This window comes from Propithecus coquereli, unplaced genomic scaffold (assembly GCF_000956105.1).
Source record: "Propithecus coquereli isolate 6110/MARCELLA unplaced genomic scaffold, Pcoq_1.0 Scaffold67, whole genome shotgun sequence".
In the NCBI taxonomy this organism is placed as follows: domain Eukaryota; kingdom Metazoa; phylum Chordata; class Mammalia; order Primates; family Indriidae; genus Propithecus; species Propithecus coquereli.
In genome coordinates this window covers 2,359,313-2,381,120 of record NW_012152729.1, presented here as the reverse complement: position 1 = coordinate 2,381,120, position 21,808 = coordinate 2,359,313, and the positions used below count along the sequence as shown (strand labels likewise).

The window sequence follows — 21,808 nt, the reverse complement described above, 5'->3', positions numbered from 1 at the left end:
ATAACTCCTTATTTCAGATAGTAGTCCTTTATCAGATACATGTTCTGCAAATATTTTCTCCCAGTCTATGGCTTGTCTTCTCATTCTCTTTACTACCTGCTTTTGGAAAGAAAATTTTATTTGAATACAGCCAGACTTACTCATTTTCGTATTGTCTGTGGCTACTTTCATACTACAAGGGCGGAGCTGAGTCATTACAAGAGATCATATGGTCAGCAAAGCCTATGAAACTTACCATGTGGCCCTTTACAGAAAGTTTGCCGTTCCCTGCTGTAGGAGATAGTAAGAAGATAAGACCACTTTACAAAGGGTCTTTCATGCTGTATTGAGGACTTTTAGATTTTATTCTTTGAAGACAGGGAACCACTGAATTTTGAGCAAGGATATGATATACTATTTCTGTGGTGAGTTATTTAAGAAAGTAGTCTGATGGATGAATTGAAGCTGTACCAGTTTTGGTTCATTGTAGGAAACAGAAACCACTCTAGATATTTTGAACAGAAAAGGATTTATTATGGGGAATTAGATGCTTACAAAAGTCACTGGATGGGCTGGCGCAACAGAAGTGAGGGCCCCCCTGGTTCTTTGGTTTCAAGCTCACAGCCCTGCAGCTGTAATCCAGATGTCAGGAAACTGCTGCTGCCCCTGTAACCACTTTATACATGTGAAGTTGGTGTCCAGGCAGTGAGGCTTGGAGTCTGTTGGAGACCCTGCCAGTCACCACCACCGTGGGACAAATGGCTCTGCTTTCCTTCTGCTTTCCAGATCTCCTGCAAGGGAGTCTGGAAGTCTTCTAGTCCCTGCAGTGGGGGGTGGGGGGAGGTAAGGGGCGGGAAGGAAGGGGCCATGTGGAGTAGAAGAGAGTGGGAGTGTCTGATACAGTGGGGCCCAGACTAGAATCGGGGACTGACTAAGAGGGTTCCTGTAGGCACTGGTGAGGTTGGAATTGACGACTAGCCTTGGGCAATAGCGGAACAGACAGGAGACAGAAATAACCTAGGAGCAGGACCAGGTGACTGACTAATGAGACAGAGCGGAGGGTGGGGAGGAATGGGGGGCTCGCAGACTCATCACCTGTGATGTCATTCACGTGATGTCATTCACCAAGACAGGAGATGCAAGAGGGGAGGAGCTAAGGAAGCTGCCACTTAAAGTCACATCCCTGTGATGGTCAGCTGTGTTGTTTAGCAGGCTTTATGGAACATTGGGACCATATGGCTCTGGGCAGAGTCATTCCTCTGAAAGTGTATCCGCAGGACAAGGAGTGAAAACCCAACTTAAGAGACATAGAGCAAGACACCGTATTCCTAGCAGTGAACAACAGGCCAAGACAAGGGTCACCATGGTTCAGGGCATGGGAGTAATATTTCTAGTATAACCAGGTATGTATCTGGATTCCAGGACTTCTTAATCCTAGAAAACTGTGATTAAAGGGAAGGGTTTAGAGAGAAGCCAATAAAAAGAGTATGGGTCTTGGGGAAATGACTTTCTGGTCGTGAGAGCTCAGCAGCTTGGCAGCGTGCTAATGGAGGACCGGCACAGAACTGGCTGCAAATGCTTTGGACAGATGTGGATGGCGAGGACAGAGGGTGCTTGGCCACGTGTTTGTGGCTGTGGTTTGGTGAGATGAGGTTAGACTTTCCCTTTAGGATTCTACTGGAACTGAGTGGCTCCTTTTGAAAGCGCCAAGGTCTGTGGAGGTGGCGATTTGGGGTTTGGTTTAGTGACTTGTCTTTAAGATGGCATCTTCGTAGCCTAAATAGCATGACTCCTTTCAAACACTCAAGCGAGTCTATATTTAGATTTTTCATTTTGTATTAGATAAAAATAGCCACAGAACTAACACTTAGAATTTATGTAGCTTTACACTTCACATGTACTGGGTTTCATGAAGTGCTTATGCACCCTTAACTTACTGAAAATAGAGTGGAGGTGTTGGTCTCAATGTTCTTTGGGTCTCCCAGCCTGATTTTATTTACTGGGTCACTTCCGTCGGGCATCTGCCTGTGTCATTCTCCTGCAGCTACAGCCACAAAAGCCCACCCGGTCTGTCTGCAGGTTTAATATTGTAGACTGGTCCTCTCTAGAAACGTTCTGTGCCTTGGCTTCTGTAGTAATGCGGAATCCCGGTTTTCGATCTCTAGTATTTAAAAAATAAGTGTGATTCATGTGAAAGTATATATAAATGTATTGCATAAGAGCAGGTTGCAGTCAAGAGAGGTGTTGTAGAGAAGGTGACTTTTTTTCCTTTTTTGAAACAAAGTTTCACTCTGTCGCCCGGGCTGGAGTACAGTAGTGTGATCACAGCTCACTGTAGCCTCCAGTTCCTGGGCTCAAGAGATCCTCTCACCTTAGCTTCTCCAGTAGCTGGGACATAGGTGCGGGTCACCATACCCAGCTAATTTAAATTTTTTTTTTTTAGAGATGAGGTCTTGCTTTGTCCCAAGACTAGTCTCGAACTCCTGGCCTCAAGTGATCCTCCTGCCTTGGTCTCCCAAAGTGCTGGGATTACAGGTTTGAGCCACCATGCCCAGCCAAAAAGGTGACTTTTAAGTAAAGCTTTGAAGAAGACAAGGGATTTAGCCATGAGGATATCTGAGGACAGTGTGTTTGGGCACAGGAATGGCTGTTGCAGACCTCAAGGTGGGAATGTGCCTTTGGAGTTGAAGGAACAGCAGGGAGGCCAGTCCAGCTGGAGAGGAGGAGTGGGGGTCATCAGAGGAGATGCCAGTGGTCACAGGTAGGGCCAGATCGTTCCTGTGAATTTCTGCTTTATGTATTTCAGGGTTATTTGACTGAGTCCAGAGTATAGTTTGGAATACGTTGTATGGGCAAATTGAACTTCTGTCCTTATCTCATGATCCTTTATCTTTTTTAAAATGTTTTTTTCTCTTAAAATTTATTGGGTCTGAAGCTGGCTGCTATCGTATACTCCTGTAGTCCCAGTTACTCAGGAGGCTGACATGGGAGGACCTCTTGGGCCCAGGAGTTCAAGTCCCATGTAGGCAACATAGTGAGACCCTGTCTCTAAAAAGACAAAAATTTTATTTGGTCTGAGAACTACAAAGGAACAGCCTAAACAATAAATGATTCTTAAAAGCATTATGCTAAGCACAGGAAGCCAGACAGAGAAGATTACATTCTGTACGATTCCATTTATATGACATCCTGGAAAAGGCAATATTCTAGGGACAAAAATCCAATCTGCAGTTGCTGGGGGTTGGGAGAGGGATCGGCTGCAGAGGGACACAAGGAAATTTTGAGAGGTCATTGGGAATGTTCTATGTCTTGGTTGTGATAATGGTAACACAACTGTATACATTTGTTGAAACTCACCAAACCGTACCCTTAAAAAGGGTGAATTTTACTGTATGTAAATTATACCTCAATTTTAAAAATCATTGAAAGAAATCTGTTTGGTTTGACATTAGCCTAGCTAGCTACCCTAGCTTCCTTTTTGTTTTGTATCTGCTTGGCATGTTTTTCCTCCATACACTTCATTTCAGCCTTTTTGGTACTTACATTTTAGGTGGTGTTTCTTGTAACAACATTTAACTGGATTTTTAAAAAACCAGTATGATTTTAAACTGTCACAGTTAGCCCATTTATGTTTCTTGTGATTCTTGGTATCTTTGGAGTTGTTTTCTTCCTCTTGCCTATTAATTTCTGTCTGTCCTGCCTTTTTTTGTCTTCTGTCTCTGACTAACTTTCCACTTTAAGCCTGTGTTTGGCCTGCCTTTTAAAGAAAACCCTTGACGAGTGCAAGGTATCTTTGGCTCGCTGATTATTTGATAATGGACCGTGAAATTCTGCATCCAGTGATGTGAAGAGAACAAGAACTTATTCACCAGCTGCCTGGCTATGTAGATTTTGTTTGGTTTTACGCTGAGTTTTATAGCATGTCCATGTGTTGGGTTTACTTTGTGTGCTTACAAATGGCCTTTGAAAGTGCAACTCTTTAATGACAAAACAACACAAAACATTTCTATTGAAATTAGTGAAAACCTAGTGTAGGATATGGTGCAAATACTTGCTATTTTGTAGAGGAGAAGGGGAGAGGAGGACCAGGTTGATTTTGTTCCATTTCTTGAAAATTTTACCTTTAAGTTTTTACCTTTAAAACTGGTAAAAAACAATTTTATTTTAAATCAAAGCATACATTTTTTTTCTTTATATTTAGAAAAGAGTGATGAATTGGAGGCTCCTGAGGAGTTACTCCTCCTCCCATCTAGTTTGTTGTTTTTTGAGGGGAGGGCTCAGGGGGAGTGGTGCTGAGTCTCGTCCAGACACTGTGGCAAGGGCCCTGTGTGCTTCATTCATCTTTGTGTCCTTAGCGGGACCTAGAATAGTGCCTTGCTGCACGTAGCAGCAACTCAATAAATATTTGTTGAGTTGAAAGAGTCTTGTGTTCCCGTTCCTCATTTGCCAGAACTTTGGGGTGGGTCTGGCTACTGGTTTTCGTTCCTTGGCGCCCTGACTCCTGAGATGTGCTGGTTTCAGGGGCACAGGGCGTGGGGGACCCTTTTGATCAGAGCTGCCTTGCGCTCTCCAAGGCTTTGCCTAACCGCCAAGAGTGTGGCGGGTTCCCCCTGCCTGCTCGGTCTCTCTCGTTTCATCTGTTTTCCCTTCATGATTGATATTTCCATATGGAACACTTTTCGTGGACTATTCTTTTCAAATCCTTGCAACTTTAAAGGTTAATATTGGAATCAGAGAAGTGTTGACACATAAATAAATCCTGTTTGGGAAAAGTACGTGTAAAGTCCATGTACTTTAACTCTCCCAGAAAAGAATGTTACTTACCCTCTAGGAACTGTACTATCTCACTTATATATAGTTGTTCAAATTCCCAAGTGATTGTTGAATTTGAGGAATGTGTGTCTCCAAAGAACATTAGGATCACTGGAATGCAGCCCTCAGAGATGGGCCCTGGATTCCACAGAGCAATGCCACGCCTGTAAGAGACCCTCTGGAACTAAGATAGGGCGCTCAGAAGAGATTGGGCTGAGCTGAGCCTGTTACCTCGCCACGCATACATTTGAGAGTTATATATATCTTCTTCCGTGAAAACTGTCATTTAATTGGATGCATTTTCTATTGCTGTGTAACAAATCAGCACAAACTTTGGGCTCAAAGCAACACTGTCTGTTAGCTATAGTTCTGTAGGTCGTAAATCCAGCACGACGTGGCTGGATTGTCTCTTCAGGGTCTCACAAGGCTGAATTAAAGGCGTTGGCAGGGCTGCATTCATATCTGGAGGTTCTACGCAAGAATTCGTTTTAAAGCTCATTCAGGTCGTTAGCTGAATGCGGTTACTTGCAGTTGTAGGACTGGGGTCCTCATTTCCTTGCTGACCATCAACTGGGGCCTCTCTCAGCTCTTTGAGCCCACCTGCCTTCCTTCTCACGTGGCCCCCTCCACCTGCAAGCCAGGAAGGGTGTGGCGTGTCAGAAATCCAGTGTTCGGAATCTCTCTGGCTTTCTCTTCCGCCACCTGCAGGAGAAAGTGCTCTGCTTTGAGATGACATAATTAGGTGAGGCCCACCTCAACGATCGCCCTTTCTTAAGGTCAGCTGTGCCCCATGACATAACCAGGGTGTGAAGTCTCATCATAGTCACAGGCTTTAGGCATTAGAGTGGGGTATCTTTGGGATGGGATCATTTTAGAATTCTGCCTACCATAGGGCCTCTCTCTCTCAGTCCCCGTGTTTAATCACTTGCCTAGTCTTTTCCTGTTGGTGTTGGAGTGTGCTTGAACATTACAGCTAGAACAAAACAAAACAAAAACGTGCCAAATAAAATTTGGACTTGGAGATAGCATTGCAATTTTAGTACGTGTGTGTGTGGGCACAATGTGAGTCTAATGAAATGATTTTTATTTCTGGACTCTGATATTAGAGGCTGATTTCACATGCCCTTTAAGGCTAGGCTTTCTGGAAGACAGTAGCTCTGACAGTGCCCGATACCTGATACACCGTGGATTCCATCCTTTGGCGTGGGTTTCTTTCTTTAAAGCCACCGCTTTAAAGAAGGGAGGTGATGAGTACTGGATTGGAAAGAACATGCAAAGTACTAGAGATTCCAGGCCCAAGAGTGCTTTTGAACCTGACAGCTTGTGTCTTTCATTCATTGATACTGTGGGGCCAAGGGCATGCTAGGTGCTGGGTATACAAAGGTACACAAAACAGACATGGACCCGGCCCTCGTGGACCTGATCAGAGACAGACACTAAACAAATAAACATATAAAAAATATATAATTACAAATAGCAGTGCCATAAAGGGAACGATTAGATGTCATGAGAGAATGAAAGAGAATTTACTATAGCCTGGGAGACGAGGGACGTTTAGACGGAGATTTGGCTTAGGAGCCAGCTAGGTGGAGAAGAGTCCTGGCAGTGTGCACCAGGCAAGTAGATAAGCAAAGGGTCTGAACTTTCTTCAGTAGGAATTGAGAGAGAGATCTTGAGGAACGTCCATGGGACGCATTCTTTTTGGAGCTCACCTCACTCCTGCTGAAGTCCTGCCTTTGTGATTTGTCATGTCAGAACACTTGGAAATAATGCTCTGAGATACTGTAGTCCCCAGTTCCTTCAGGGTCCTGTGTAGTCCTTTTGGGGCTGCTGCGGCACAGGGAGGCAGTGAGTGGCCGGTTCAAACATGGTGTGATACCAGTGGGAAGAGTGAACACGCTTTTCTGGTCTGCCTGTGCACGCCGGCGCTCCAGATTCCTCCTGTATGTTAGTGGAGGTTGATGGCCGGGAATGCTTGTCTCCTGAGCTGTGACAGCATCCCATGGCCTTGCAATTCAGGCTCAGGTGATCTCAGGTCCTAGGACCAACCATGTGCTGCCGTGTCTATTCAAGGAGCCCGACTGACTTTGGCACTGAGCAACGAACACTTCTCCTCTGGACTTGAACTCTCTTTCAAGTTTGGGTGGCTGTTTGAGCTTTCTTTCCAATTAAGCCCAACATCCAACCTGGAAGTAGATGAGATGAGCCACAGCTTCTTGTACATTCTCTCTTAAGGTGAATTTCTTAGTTGAATCCGCCACCCGTGGAGAGGATTGCTCTTTACTCCAGGACGAGCAAAAGAAAATCATTTGTCTCTCTGTAATTTAGAATGGAGTTGGCAGCAGTTTTATTTTTACCTTTCCTGTCATTTGGGAGGCTGGCAGCCTCAAGGTAGGGTGTGGAATGGAGCGGTAAATTACCCTTGCAATAGTTAGAATGGGCCCATTTTAACTCTAATTAAGCCTTTCTCCCTTCTCTTCTCCCCTACCCCCTCTCCATTTTTTTCTTAACCCATATTTGCATGCGGAGGAAGAACTGAGGGAGGTGTAGGGGGGAGCAGGTTTGCTTTATCGACGCCTCTCCCACTGGTGGAGACCAGTTGTTTCCCATTTCTTTTCCATGCTTCTATTTTAAGTGCCTGTATCTTGCTGGTTCTGTCTTGCTGGAACCTGGCCGAGCTCCACTCAATTTTTTTTCTATGCTGCTATTAAAAGACAGCGACCGGTTAAGAGTACGTAGAGGAGGGATGGAGTTTGAGGACAGGAGCCCTCTAGGTTCCAGAAATCCCAGGCAAGTATTGATTCCCTGGATTGGAAAGTGAGATGAGTTTCAAGTGTATTAGGCAATTTTAACTTCTGTGCTTGTTTTATTTACGATGGAGGAAAACCCCTGATCAGTTGTTATACCCTGAAACTCCTCCTTTGCTGAGCTTGAATGCCAACGGGCCTGAATCTGGGGTCACCGAACCTCCCTTTCATACACTGGATTGCTTTTGCCAAGATAGAAAAGCACACTTGGCACCTGGTATCCAGACAGCCATGGATTCTTAACATTTGGGAGAATTGTGTCCCTGCGTTTTAAAGAATCTCCACATTCATCAATACAGAAATGTTTGTAGGGTCTGGGCATTTTACCTAAATGACATTCCCCTCAAGGTTCTTGTTTTCTGTTGTTTTGAGCAGATCCTCTCACCATAAATTACTTGCCTTCGAAAACCTTTGCTCACTTTTATTTTTTCTCACTCCACAGATTGCTTTTTCACATTATTAAATCTATTAAGGCACAATTTATAAATAGTAAAAGCTATTCTTTCTAGCATATAGTTCTGTAAGTTTTGACAGAAGCATACAGCCTGGTAACCACTGTCATAATCCAGATCTAGAAAGTTTTATCACCCCAAAAATCTCCCTGTGCCCCATCAACCCCTCCTTCTACCCCTCACCACTGGCAAACACTGATTTATTTTGGTTCCCTAAGTTTTGCCTCTTCCTGAATGTCATAAAAATGGGTGATAAGCTGTGTAGCTTTTTGAGTCTTTTACACATAATGCATTTGTGGTTCATCTGTGTTGCTGCAGGTAGAGGTAGTTTGTTCCTTTAATGTGCTGAATAGTATTCTGCTGTCTGGACGTACCACAGTTTGTCTATTCAGTCGCCAATTGAAAGATTCTGGGTTGTTTATAGTTTTTGGTAATTATGAATATAGTCACCATAAACATTTGCTTTCAGGTTTTTGTGTAAACATGTTTTCATTTCTCATAGGTAAATAAATACCTAGGAGTAGGATTGTTGGTTTGTATGCAAGTGCATGTTTAACTTATTAAGAAACTGCCAAACTGTTTTCTAAAGTTATTAAACCATGTTGCATTCCTTCCAGCAATGTATGGGAGACTTCCAGTCACTTTGCATCCTCTCCAGTGCTTATTACTGTCAGTTTATAAAAACTTGGTCTATTCTAGTAAGTATGTAATGGTATCTCATTGTGGTTTTAATTTGCATTTCCCTAAGAACTAATGATGTTGAGCGTCTTTTTTTGGTGCTTCTTTGCTATCTGTAGATCTTCGGTGAAGTGCCTGTTCAGATCTTTTGATTATATTTAAAATAGTGGGTTATTTTTTGATTGTTGAGTTTTGGGAGTTCTTTAGATATTCTAGATAAAAGCCCTTTATCAGATACGTATTTCGCAGTCTATGGAATGTCTTTTTCCTTTTATTTTCCATTTTTTTAATTGATCTTTGTATGTGATGAGAATTTTTATTTTTTATTTTTTGACAGTGTCTTTGGAAGGAGTTTTAAATTTTGATAAAGTCATAAAATACTTTTTAAAAAAAGTTTCACATTTTATTAGATATTTTAATTCACCTACAAATTTCTTTCCCATTTCCCCCCTCCCCATTCCCTTGCAGCCATCATTCTACTTTCAGACTCTATGAGTTTGACCACTCTAGATACCATATAAGTGGAATCATACAAGCATTTGTCCTTATGTGACTGGCTTATTTCACTTAGCATAATGTCCTCAAGGTTTATCCATGTTGTAGCATGTGTCAAAATTTCCTTCCTTTTTAAGGTTCGATAATATTCTGTTGTGTGTAAATACCACATTTTCTTTATCCACTGATCTCTAGATGGTGGGTTGCTTCCACCTCTTGGCTATTGGGAACATTGCAGCTGTGAATATGGGTGTGCAAATATCTCTGTGAGACCCTGCTTTTTAAATTCATTTGGGTACGTACCCAGAGGTGGAATTACTAGATCACAGGGTGATTCTATTTTTGATTTTTTGAGGAACCACCATACTGTTTTCCTTAGCAGCTGCACCATTTTACATTCCCACCAACAGCACACAAGGGTTCCAATTTCTCCACATCCTCGCCAACACTTGTTATTTTCTGTTCCTTTGATAGTCGCCATCCTAATGGATGTGAGAGGATATTTCATTGTAGTTTTGATTTTCATTTCCCTCATGAGTAGTGATGCTAAGTGTCTTTTCATGTGCTTGTTGGCCAGTCATGTATCATCTTTGGAGAAATATCTATTCAAGTCCTTTGTCCATTTTTAAATCAGGTGTTTTTTTTTTGTTTGTTTGTTTGTTTGTTGCTGTTGTCAAGTTGTAGGAATAAACTGCTTTTTAAAATCACTTTTAGGCCAGGCACAGTGGCTCAAGCCTGTAATCCTAGCACTCTGGGAGGCTGAGGCGGAAGGATTGTTTGAGGTCAGGAATTCAAGACCAGCAAGAGCAAGACCCTGTCTCTACTAAAAATAGAAAAATTAGTTGGGTATTGAGGCACATGCCTATAGTCCTAGCTACTTGGGAGGCTGAGACAAGAGGATTGCTTGAGCCCAGGAGTTGGAAATTGCAGTGAGCTATGATGATGTCACTGCACTCTAGCCAGAGTGACTCTGTCTCAAAAATAAATAAATAAATAATCAGTTTTTACATAAAGTATATGATAGACTTATCAATCTCAAATTCTGAGCCTCCACCACATTTTGAATTCCACTTGTTAATTTAGCAAAAAATTTTATTTTCCGTCTTGAGAGCCATTACTTTTTTGGAACCTTAACTTTGTTTTCACTTACGTTACCAGCGCTAGGCTTGGCTTCCTTTTCTTTCCTTTTTTTAAATTTTAATTGTGGTTAAAAGCACATAACAAAATTTACCATCTTAACTATTTTTGAGTGCACGGTTTAGTAGTATTAAGTAGATCCATATTGTTGTAAAACAAGAGTTCCTTTTTTTCTTTTTTAGACAGGGTCTTGCTCTGTCACCTAGGCTAGAGTGAAGTGATGTAATCGTAGCTCACTGCAACCCAAACTCCTGGGCTTCAGTGATCCTCCTGCCTCAGCTTTTCTCGAGTAGCTGGGACTACAGGCACAAGAAACCATGCCTAGCTAATTTAAAAAAAATTTTTTTAGAGATGGGGGTCTCACTATGTTGCTCAGGCTGGTCTTGAACTCCTGGCCTCAAGTGATCCTCTCACCTCGGCCTCCCAAAGTGCTAGAATTACAGGCATGAGCCCCTGCACCCGGCCAAGGCTTCCTTTATTTAACCAAAGAAACAAAATTATTTTTTGTTTAATTACTCCTCATGGAACCGGTGCTTATGTGATAATGGTCAGCAGGCTGTGCTGAGGGGACACTGCCACGTAGTCAATTAGGCTCATGCACTAGCTGAGTGGCTCCCACATGCGAGCATTGTGTAGTGTGATGGAAATTTGTAACTGAGCAGAATTAGAAATCACTGCATTTCCACTAAGGTGTGTGCTCCTTGAGGTCAGGGACTCTGTTTTGTTGCCCTTAGAACAGGGCCTGGCACTCAGAAAATAATGCTTGAATACAATTCAGTGGCTTGCATGAAAGGCGAGGCAAGATATCCCAAGGCACCCAAGTCTCTGGCTGTCAGGGTACAGCTTAGAACAAAGGCCAGTGCTGTGAATGTCAAAGCTTAAATGCCAAGGGACAGCCAGGAGCCCTCTCCTGGGGACCTCATCTGCATCAGAACCACTCTGAGGACCATGGTCCCTGGCCTTGAGTGGCTTTCCTTAGCGATGCCTCAGTTCCTGAGGGAGGGACTTGGCGAAGGACATGTTGGCTTTCTGAGAAGGGCAGGCTGTAAGGAGAGCTGAATTTCGGTAGTGAGGTGACTTGAAACCATGTGTGGAGTTTGGCCCAACCGGCACGGCCGTTCAGACCCCTTCTGACTGCCCCGGGGTCTGCAAAACTCTCCCTGGCCCCCAGACTGTGCCCCCCAATGGGATCAGGCCACGGTTGAAGTCATGGACAGAGCTGAGCCGGGCTGTCTGTGGTGGAGTCTAGCTCAACTCACCCCATCAGCCCGCGTTAGTGCTGGTGCTATTTTGGCCACTGATGTGTGGTTTCAGCCTCTGGGCCTGCTTTTAATCGCTACCGGATCCCATCTTTTAAGGGTTGAGTGAGTTCTCCAAGAGAGGAAACAGCTGAGGAAATTTCCCTCAAATGTTGAGGCCTTCTCTTCCTTCTGAGTGTCTTATTTTCAAGGTAATACAAGAGCAAAGAACTTGGAACTCCAGATTTAGGGCAAGGGGAGAGTCTGGGGTATGTGTGGTATGTGCGTGTGGGGCGCGAGTTGGCCACAGGCAGGGAGGCGGCAATTCATGCAAAGTGGTCCCAGCTGCCCCTGGTTTACGGGCTAATCCCAGCCCTGCTCCAGCCTGTCATTCAGGGTCAGCTGCTATCATTAGTGGTTAAACATTTCTGAAAGTCTCTCTCTCAACTCTGGCCACATGGTCTTTCGGGGAAGGGAGGGAGGGGCCAGGAGAGTAAGGGGGACCCACCCTGTTGTCATGCCCAGCTGCTCTGAAGAGGGACAAGGAACCCGGGGGCTGGAAGTAATCATGGACTTGTCATGGCCCATGTGCCTGGCGGCGTTGACGTTGCATTTTCTGTGCTGCCCGCGAGGCCTGCTGCTCCGTGAGGGGTACAGCCCTCTCCTGGGGGCTGTGAGTCCCAAATCAGAGCGGCTTTTTGTCCTCCAAAGGGGATTCTTGGCTGAAATAAACCTTCTATTAACCAATTTTCTCTCTCTCAAGCTCTCTGCCCTCACCACATACACGCACATACACACAGCCACCGGTTTGCTAAAGACCGCCTGTCTCTTTGGAACTCGTTTGTGCTCTTTCTGCTTTCGATGAGGAGTTGTGGTAAAATGCTTAATACTAACATTTCTTCCCATGAAGTGGGGACTTTGAAATATTTTGCTTTGACCGAGGTGTGGTTGACAGCTTTTGATTTATGAAATTAGCTCAGGGAAAAATAAGATGGAAAAAGAGAGTCCAAATTGAATCTTTATTTCCACAGCTCAGTCGTACCCTCGCTCCATTTTTAACTGCCACGCAGTCTTTAGGGATGAAGGACTCCAGAGTTTGCTAGCTTTCTCCTTTTTTTCTTTCTTTCTTTCTTTTTTTTTTCTTTCTGGCTCAAGAAAAGCTTTTTTTTTCCTTTAAAAAAATTTGTGTTTTTTTTTTCCTCACTCAAAAATACACAAGGAAGGACACAAGAAAAATCTAGAAGAGCACAAAAGAGCATCCATGTTCCGAACATCCAAAGATAATCACCGTTAACATTTTAGTTTATGTCCGTCTTGTCAGAAAAATCCTTTTCTTTCTAGAAACCTCCTGTTGATTTTGTGGCAGGCTTGTGCCAACACACTGGGCTAGAGACTCCCACCAGTGTGGATGTTCTGGTGGGTGTAGGTCCTGCCGTCGGGAACTTTCTGTTATAGGTCTTAATCTCGCCATTGGCCAAGTGACTGGTGAAAGAATAGCCCAAGAGGAATTCAGCTGAAGTCCAGGCTTCCTACCCCATCCTCCAGCCAGAGTGCATGGGCTCTTGACATTAAACTGCCTAGATTTGAATCTTTGTTCCTGCTTATTTCCTATAGAACTTCTCTGTGTCTGTTTTCTTACCTGTAAAATGGGGATAATAGTAGTAAGGTACCTTTAGGGTTCCCATGTTAAATGAGAAAATATATGTAAAGTGCATAGTACACACGGTGCCTGGAACATAATGTTACAGCTCAATGAATATTGCATACCTCCATGGTTGTTATTATTACTCTTATTGTTGAGAGTAACCTTACTGCTCTGTGTCATGTGGTGTAAATTGTCCCTGGGCCTCTGTTTCTTTGCCTGGGGAGAGTCAGTCTTTTCTTCACGGAGTGGTTGGTATTTAAACCATTTCACTGTTGCAAAGTAGTATGTAATTACTAAGTAGTAGAATAAGCTCCTTTGGTGAAACAGAAACAGCTGAACTGAAGGGCAGGGAGGCTTAGCTATTTGCACTGAGTGAACGAAGTCAAGCTACACAAGGAACTTGAGAACACAAGTTGCCTTGTGTTCTCTGAAGATGTCAGATAGGTTCTTCTGCTGCTCGATCCTACTGTTTTCTTCGTAATTTATATCCATTTCTGCACTGTTCTCATTTACTTGGGTGGACTGTCGAGTCATCTTTTCTAGTTAAAACACGTCAATATATGCATGGACTAAACTTGTTTAATGTGCCTTGACTTCTGTTCCCAAGGGGTCATCTTTGTAGCTATAGAGAAAATTGATTTGGATGCGTTTTGGGCTCTTCTTGCTTAACGGGAGAAGTATTTCATCTGCTGCCTGTCCAGTGATTCTTGTTTATTTCTAACATTTGAGCCCAATAAAAATAATGTGATGGTCACAGGATATTTTGCCAGTTGTTTCAGATGTAGGGGCAATTCACTCCGGATTTGTTTACTTCAAGTGGAAAAGTTTGCACAAAGTTGTCTTCTGGGCTTTCACCGGGAAGGAAGCTTCCCTGGGTCTCTCTGCTTGGAGCCAGCTTCTATAGAGTCAAAAACGAGAGGGGCTATTAAAGGCCTTGTTTCCAATAAATAGTGAGAGAGGGAATACGATGACTTTGGTAGGAAACGCGTCTTTCTTTTTCACAGCAACTTATGTCTGTCTGCTTTCTACTTTGAACCCCCAGGACGCACAGACATTCAGGTGGTTCAGCCAGAACAACCACAGCAACTGGTGAGCAAAGCCCCGGCACCAGGAACCGTCACCGCCAGCCCAGCAAGAACTCAAGCCACAGTGGCTTGGCCAATGGCACAGGTGAGTGGTGGCGCAGCATGCCAGCGTGCACGGAGGCAGTGGGTGCTACCCTGTTCTAATGTGGACTCGGGGCTCTGTCTACCCTGCCAGAATAAGAGAGAAAGCTCCAAGACTAAAGTGGATTTGAATCCATTGGTCTTGCCATTGACCCATCTTCTTCTATGTCTGGCTTATTCTGTAGAGCCAAGGTCAAGCTCCACATTATTGCACTCTTGGTCAGAGTTAAATTAGAAAGTGTTGTTTTTCTCTCCATGTCTTATCAACATTGGATTTCATGTCGGGGAGGATATCTTATTTATACAGGACGCATTTTTTATTTCCTTAACTTAATGAAGTCATCAGACTAGGGGAGAAGAGGGCTAAGTATTGTTGCTAAGAGCTGACTTGGGGAAGGTGGCAGCATGGCTGAACGGGTTGGGATGCTGACCAGGGGACAAAGCCAAATTACCACTGGGGAACGTGCCATGGCTGTGCCAGTGAGGGTCCCGTTTACGAGGAGAGAGTTAGTCCTGTCACAGCCTCACAGAACAACTCTGCACTTGACTCTGCTTCCTTGTGAGAGGTATGGGAAGGACCTATTTTAAAACAAATCATTTTATTTTTATTTATTTTTTTTTGAGACAGAGTCTCACTCTTTTGCCCGGGCTAGGGTGAGTGCCGTGGCATCAGCCTAGCTCACAGCAACCTCAAACTCCTAGGCTCAAGTGATCCTCCTGCCTCAGCCTCCCGAGTAGCTGGGATTACAGGCATGCGCCACCATGCCCGGCTAATTTTTTCTATATATTTTTAGTTGTCCGATTAATTTCTTTCTATTTTTAGAAGAGATGGGGTCTCGCTCTTGCTCAGGCTGGTTTCGAACTCCTGAGCTCAAACAATCCTCTGGCCTCGGCCTCCCAGAGTGCTAGGATTACAGGCGTGAGCCACCGCGCCCGGCCAAAATAAATCGTTTTTTGTCCGGCTCTCTCACTGGCTCATCGGGACAGTGTCAGAAATGAAAAGGAAAAAAAGACCCTATTCATTTTTCTGAACTTCTCAAAGACTGTCAAATCTTTAGTGACTCCTGGTCATTTGATAATTTGTCTTAATTTGGGGCAGTTCGGAAGAGACATGGACGTTTGCTTTGATAAACTGTAGGGAGAGGAATGCAGGTGTTTGAATTGGTGAGTGACACTGAGATGGTTTTGTAGATGCTTGTGATGGCAGAGGTGTGGTGCGAGGGACAAGAGACCTGGAACAGTAGTTCTTCAAATAGCATCGTCAGGGCCTTGTTAACTGACTGCTGTGTGACAGACTTATTGAGTGAAAGAAATCTATTTGGGTTACTTCATCATAACTTTCAGTTCTCTGGCAGCACCATATGGGGACTTCAGAGTTCCTCTGGTAGCTGATGTTGCTTGGTTACCGTGTTGTTTGCAATGGACCACGGAGTGGAGCAGCCTCTGTCCTGCAAGGCTTACTGTGAGCACGGTGTCCCAACTTCCTGCCTGGAGTTTGGGACCTGCTTGAAGGAATTGAATTAACTAATGAGCTTGCCCTGGGCCTTGGGGACAAGGAGGAGCTGCAGGTGAGGAGTCCTAGCAGCTGCTTGGTGCTCCTGTGCCAACCTCCATGTCCATGTACTAGAACATCCAGTGGTAGCTTGGCCTGGCCTTCCCGTGTGTCTGAAGGAGACGATGAGGTGGTGGACATGAGCTATGATATGGAGAACCATGTGCAGCTCTGTGAGCACCGGGAAACACGCTTCTCTTTGAACAATAGTCGCTCATGGAGGAGGGCCAGCATTTACCAGTAGGGAGGGGAACTGGCTTTTGGAACTAGTTATTTCCCGGATGCCGTGACCAGGCTACCATCCACTTTGTTCTTCCAGGGGTGTATGGGTTTTCCTCAGCCATTTCTGCTAGTCTTCAAAAACTCTGGGCAAATTGACTTTGTGTAGTGATGGTCTTTGAGTCACTCTCCTTGACCATTTAAACAGATGTGTATTTCCCCATCTTTGTTTTGAGTTACCTTTGCTTATTATCCGTATCTCCAGGAACATTCTACTCTAGCAGATGAGGCAGGTGCCACCCGGGTCTTCAGGAAGCCAGGGGTCTCTGACCCCAGACTGCCTTGGAAGTGTTTTATGGTGGTGTGTCTGAACGCCCAAACTCTTCTTAAAACCCATCTGGGGAGGGCCGTCGTTGTATTTGAGGGATTTGTGCCCACTAAAACACTAAGGCCTTGGCCGTCTCTAAGGCCGTCTCTCCCCTTTCTGCCGTGATGACGGTTCACCTGTACCCCACAGGCAGCCTGGACTGTAGAGGCTCTAGAATGTCCATGCAAAGGGTACAGAAAGACGCCATTTTTACTGCCGGGAGCAGGCAGAGGCTTCTGTCTGTGGCGGCTCAGGCCCAGAAGGGGCTTGCGGGTGTGAATGAGGACATCTTCATCCCTCCACGTGCTGCTGTGAGAACCGTGAGGAGCGGTTCCAGGGCGGTGGCGGTGGTGAGCCCTGGAAGAGTTTTCACAGACACACAAGATGTATTTAGCAAGCTTTTTTGGCTGCGTGTTGCACTTAATGCATGAAAAAGAAATCTGGGGCAAAACCGGAGCCGAGTTCCAGGTGGTTTTTTTGTGTGTGTTTTCTCAACCGTAAAGTATCCATTTTTATAAAATGAGAGTGAATGGCAGCCTGTCTGTATAAATATTACATTTCTAAGTTTTTGAAGGGATGGAATCGAGAAATAGCCTAATGGCATAGCACATCATTGAGACTTGTGTTGAATGATTTACTTTCTAATTTTGTATTGAAAACTTTACCAAAAAAAAAAAAAAAAATGACATCTTCTTACTCCTCCTCTAAATGTAATTTCCATGCACGTCAGTCGGGAGTCGCGCTGGCTGGCTGTGGTCAGGCCCTGACTGCTGGTGTGTAGTATGTGTGTAAGGCCCAGTGACTCGCTGGGCCTTCGCTTTCTCATTTATAAAATTAGGGCAAGAGTATATGTATCTCATAAATTGTTATAAGGGTTAAATTACAGGCATACCTCGGAGATATTGTGGGTTCAGTGCCAGACCACTGCAATAAAATGAAAATATCACAATAAAGCAAGTCACATGGATTTTTTGGTTTCCTTGCACATACAAAAGTTATGTTTATACTACACTGTAGTCTTTTGAGAGTGCAATAGCATTTTGTCTAAAAAAACACTGTACATACCTTAATTAAAAAATACTTGATTGCTAAAAACATGCTAGCGACCATCTGAGCCTTCAGTTAGTCCTACTCTTTTTGCTGGTGGAGGGTCTTGCCTCTGTGATGGCGGCTGCTGACCCACCAGGGTGGTGGTTACTGAAGGTTGGGGCGGCCATGGCAATTTCTTAAAATAAGATGACAGTGAAGTTGGCCGCATCAGTCGACTCTTCCTTTCACAAAAGATTTCTCTGTGGCGTGTGGTGCTGTTTAATAGCATTTTAGAACAACTCTCAGAAGTGGAATTAATCCTCTCAAATCCTGCTGCTGCTTCATCAACTAAGTTTATGCAATATTCTAAATCCTTTATTGTCATTTCAACAATGCTTACGGTGTCTTCACCAGAAGTAGATTCTATGTCAAAAAGCTACTTTTTTTTGCTCATCCATAAGATGAGCAAACTATTCAACTCTTCAAGTTTTATCATGAAATCGAAGTAATTCAGTCACATCTTCAGGCTCCATTTCCAGTTCTAGCTCTCTTGTTGTTTCCACCACTTCTGCAGTGACATCCTCCACTCAAGTTTTGAACCCCTCAAAGTGATCCATGAGGGTCATAATCGACTTCTCCCAAACTCCTGTTCATGTTGACATGCTGACCTCCACCCATGAATCACAAATGTCCTTAGTGGCATCTATAATGGTAATTGCTTTCAGAAGGTTTTCAATAGACTTTGACCAGATCCATAAGAGCAGTCACTCTCTCTAGCAGCTATAGCCTTATGGGATGTATTACTTTTTCTTTTTTTTTTGAGACAGAGTCTCGCTCTGTTGCCCGGGTGAGTCCCATGGTGTAATCATAGCTCCCTGCAACCTCAAACTCCTGGACTCAAGCGATCCTCCTGCCTCAACCTCCCGAGTAGCTGGGATTATAGGTGGCCAGCTAATTTTTCTATTTTTAGTAGAGATGGGGTCTTGCTCTTGCTCAGGCTGGTCTTGAACCTCTGACCTCAAGCATTCCTCCCACCTTAGCCTCCCAGAGTGCTGGGATTATAGGTGTGAGCCACTGTGCCCGCAGAAGTTTATTTTAGAAATTTATATAAGCTCTTAATATATTCTAGGTACAATTTTTAAAAATTGGGATAAAATATACATAGCATGAAATTTACCGTTCAAATCACTGAAAGTGTATAATTCCATTATTAAGTACAATCACAATGTTGTGCAACTATCACCGCTACTATCCATTTCCAGAACTTTTTCATCATCCCAAACTGAAACTCTGTGCCCATTAAACAATAACATTACCCTCTTGCCCCTAGTCCCCGGTAACCTCTATTCTTCTTTCTGTCTCTGTGAATTTGTCTAGTCTAGGTACCTCATATAAGTGGAACAACTTATCCTTTGTGTCTGGCTCATTTCACTTGGCATAATGCTTTCAAAATTCATCCGTGTTGTAGCATGTATCAGAATTTCCTTCCTTTTTGAGGCCGAATCATATTCCATTGTATGTATATAGCACATTTTGTTGATCCATTTCTCCACCAGTGGGCATTTGGGTTGTCTCCACCTTTTGGCTATCTTGTGAATTATGTTACTGTGAACATGGGTGTACAAATACCTGTTTGAGTCCAAGCTTTTAGTTCTTCTGGTTGTCTACCTAGGAGTGGAATTGCTGGATCATATGGTAATTCTATGTTTAACTTTTTGAGGAACCTCCATACTGTTTTCCACAGTGGCTTTATCTTTTCACATTCCCAGCAGCAATTCATGAAGCTTCCAGTTTCTCCATGTCCTTGCTGACACTTGTTATTTTCAGGTTTTTTTTTTTTGGACAATAACCATCCTATCATCCTAATGAATGTGAAGTATCTAGGTACAAGTTTTATCTGTTATATTTATGATTATAGATTTCCCCCTATATCACTGTTTTCTATTTTATTTTACTTCTGTAACTTTTGTAGAAAAGAAGTTTAAAAATTTAAAAATAATTGTGCCTGAGCATTTTTAAAATGTGCGTAATTTCACCTTTTGCTTCAATAAGTAAAAAAGTTCTCTTGTCTATAAATGAGGTAAATACTTTTTTCTGTTTTCTTTTACTTTCATTCCCTATGATGTTATGTTAAAAAAATAAATATCCCCTTGGAATTTATAGTGATATATATGTATATGTATATATATATATATAACATTATTATATATAGGCATACATATATATATATATATATATATAAAATGAGAGCTAGGTCTAAGCTAATTTTTTCCTACCTTGGGATACTATTATCATAGAGACATTAAGTAAACAGTTTCTTGCTTCACTGTCATTTTACTTAGTGTTTGTTACTTACCACATTTTTATATACAGTAAGAATTTATTTGTTTCTTGTTTTGAGTAAGTCCCATATGATTTTGATTATTGATGTGTTACAGTATATTTTCAGTGTCTGGAAGAGCTAGTTCTACCTTATTACTTTTCTCTGTGATATTCTTAAATGGTTCATAAATTTTCAAATTTATGAAAATTTTTGAATTCTTAGAAGCATGGTGGAATGTAAGTGGGAATTGCATTAATCTTTATATTAACTGGGGAGAGATTTAACCTTCTCATCAATCAGGTAACGTGGTATGGCTTTGTTTTGTCCATTTTTAAGTTTCTCTCCTTTTTTCCCATGTTTTAATCTTTTCTTTATGTGAGCCTCACTCATCCCATTCCATGCTAATTATAAAGTCTTTTTGTAGTTCTTGTTGCTCTTCTAAAGAGCTAACTGAACAACCGCACTGGCAGTGTAGTTGCTTGTGTTCCGCGGGTGAGCGATACTGACTGCTTTACTGTGGATTGTATGTTACGAGCTGACTGACCTGCAGCAGAAAAAGCTTCTGTTGTTGGCAGTGGCCTTCTACGTGCCTGAGTGTAGAGGCTGCAAAGACCTGAGTGTACACCACGAGCTTGTGCCACACCACACACACCTAAGCATCTTGGAACACACAGCGAGCTGGCAAGCGTGTCTAGTATTGAGAAAAAGTATTTCCAATTCCTGATCTTTTTTTTGGCTGTGACTAGATTATGTCTCAGTCCTGCATGAATATGAGATTCATAAAGTCAGAATGCTTAACCAACATCACAGAGGAAACCTTGCGAAGTACCCACAGTTGCAGGAACTACAGCCTGTGCATCTTACCATGTTACCTGCATGGGAAGGAAAGCTCCCCGATTTAAATCCGGTACAGGAAGCCATCTGTGCCATCTTCATCTCCCTCTCCCCCTGTTTTAGCTCACGGTGTTCTGGGTTTGAGTACTGGTTCTGCTGCTTGTTGACTGCATAGCCCCTCTCTGAGTGGTCCTTCTGTGAGCCTCAGTTTTGTCTTCAGTGAAATGGGAATAATAATATCTTCCTCATAAGGCCATTGGGAGGATAAATGAGCTAATAAAAGTGAACTTACTAAAGGCAATGCGGGATCCTGGATTGGATCTTGGAATAGAAAAAGAGCATTAATGGAAAAGCTGGTGAAATCCAAAAACAGTCTGGGATTTAGTTAATAGTAATATACTAATTGATTTTTTTTTTACCTTTGACAAATGTGCCATGGTTATGTAAGATAGTAATATTAGGAGAAACTTGGTGAAGGGCCTGCTGTCTTTTCAGCTTTTCTGTATATCCAAAATTATTCCGAAGTAAAACTTTTTTGTTTTAAAGAACCTGTTTTGCAAATGATATTGTTACACAAATGTCAAGTGGTTTTATTTCAAATATCTATCTTTCGCTAGACTATTAGGCTTATTGAACAAGTATTTATTGAACAAATATTTCTCATATGCCATTTTGCTAAGCAATATGGACAGTGTAAGGAAATGTAAGATAAGGCCTCCGCCCTGTAATCTCTTGCAGGGAAAAAGGTTGAAAATGCACCTCAGCTAAGTACAACACAGCAGATGTCACAGGGGCTGTGTGGCTGAGTAGCTGAGACCACAGGTGCTGTGGGCTCCGCGAAGGTGGACACTCGCTCTGAGCTGCAGAGGTGGGGAGGGTGTCCGGGGAAGAGGCTGATGTGAGCAAAGAGACGGAGCAAGAACATAGGAGTTGGCCAGGCGCGGTGACTCACGCTGTAATCCTAGCACTCTGGGAGGCCGAGGCAGGCGGATCATTTGAGCTCAGGAGTTTGAGACCAGCCTGAGCAAGAGCGAGACCCCGTCTCTACTAAAAAATAGAAAGAAATTAGCCAGAC

General features: G+C 43.2%; 1 protein-coding gene across 3 annotated transcripts in view; it reads left to right on the top strand.

Annotated features, from left to right (window-relative positions):
• Positions 1–21,808, top strand: part of WWP2 (WW domain containing E3 ubiquitin protein ligase 2) — a 134,182-nt gene that overhangs the window by 67,957 nt on the left and 44,417 nt on the right. For all 3 annotated transcript variants that reach the window (XM_012660496.1, XM_012660498.1, XM_012660499.1), the window contains exon 7: positions 14,286–14,413. In XM_012660496.1, the coding sequence (XP_012515950.1) occupies positions 14,286–14,413 (128 nt within the window). The remainder of the gene's footprint in view (positions 1–14,285; positions 14,414–21,808) is intronic.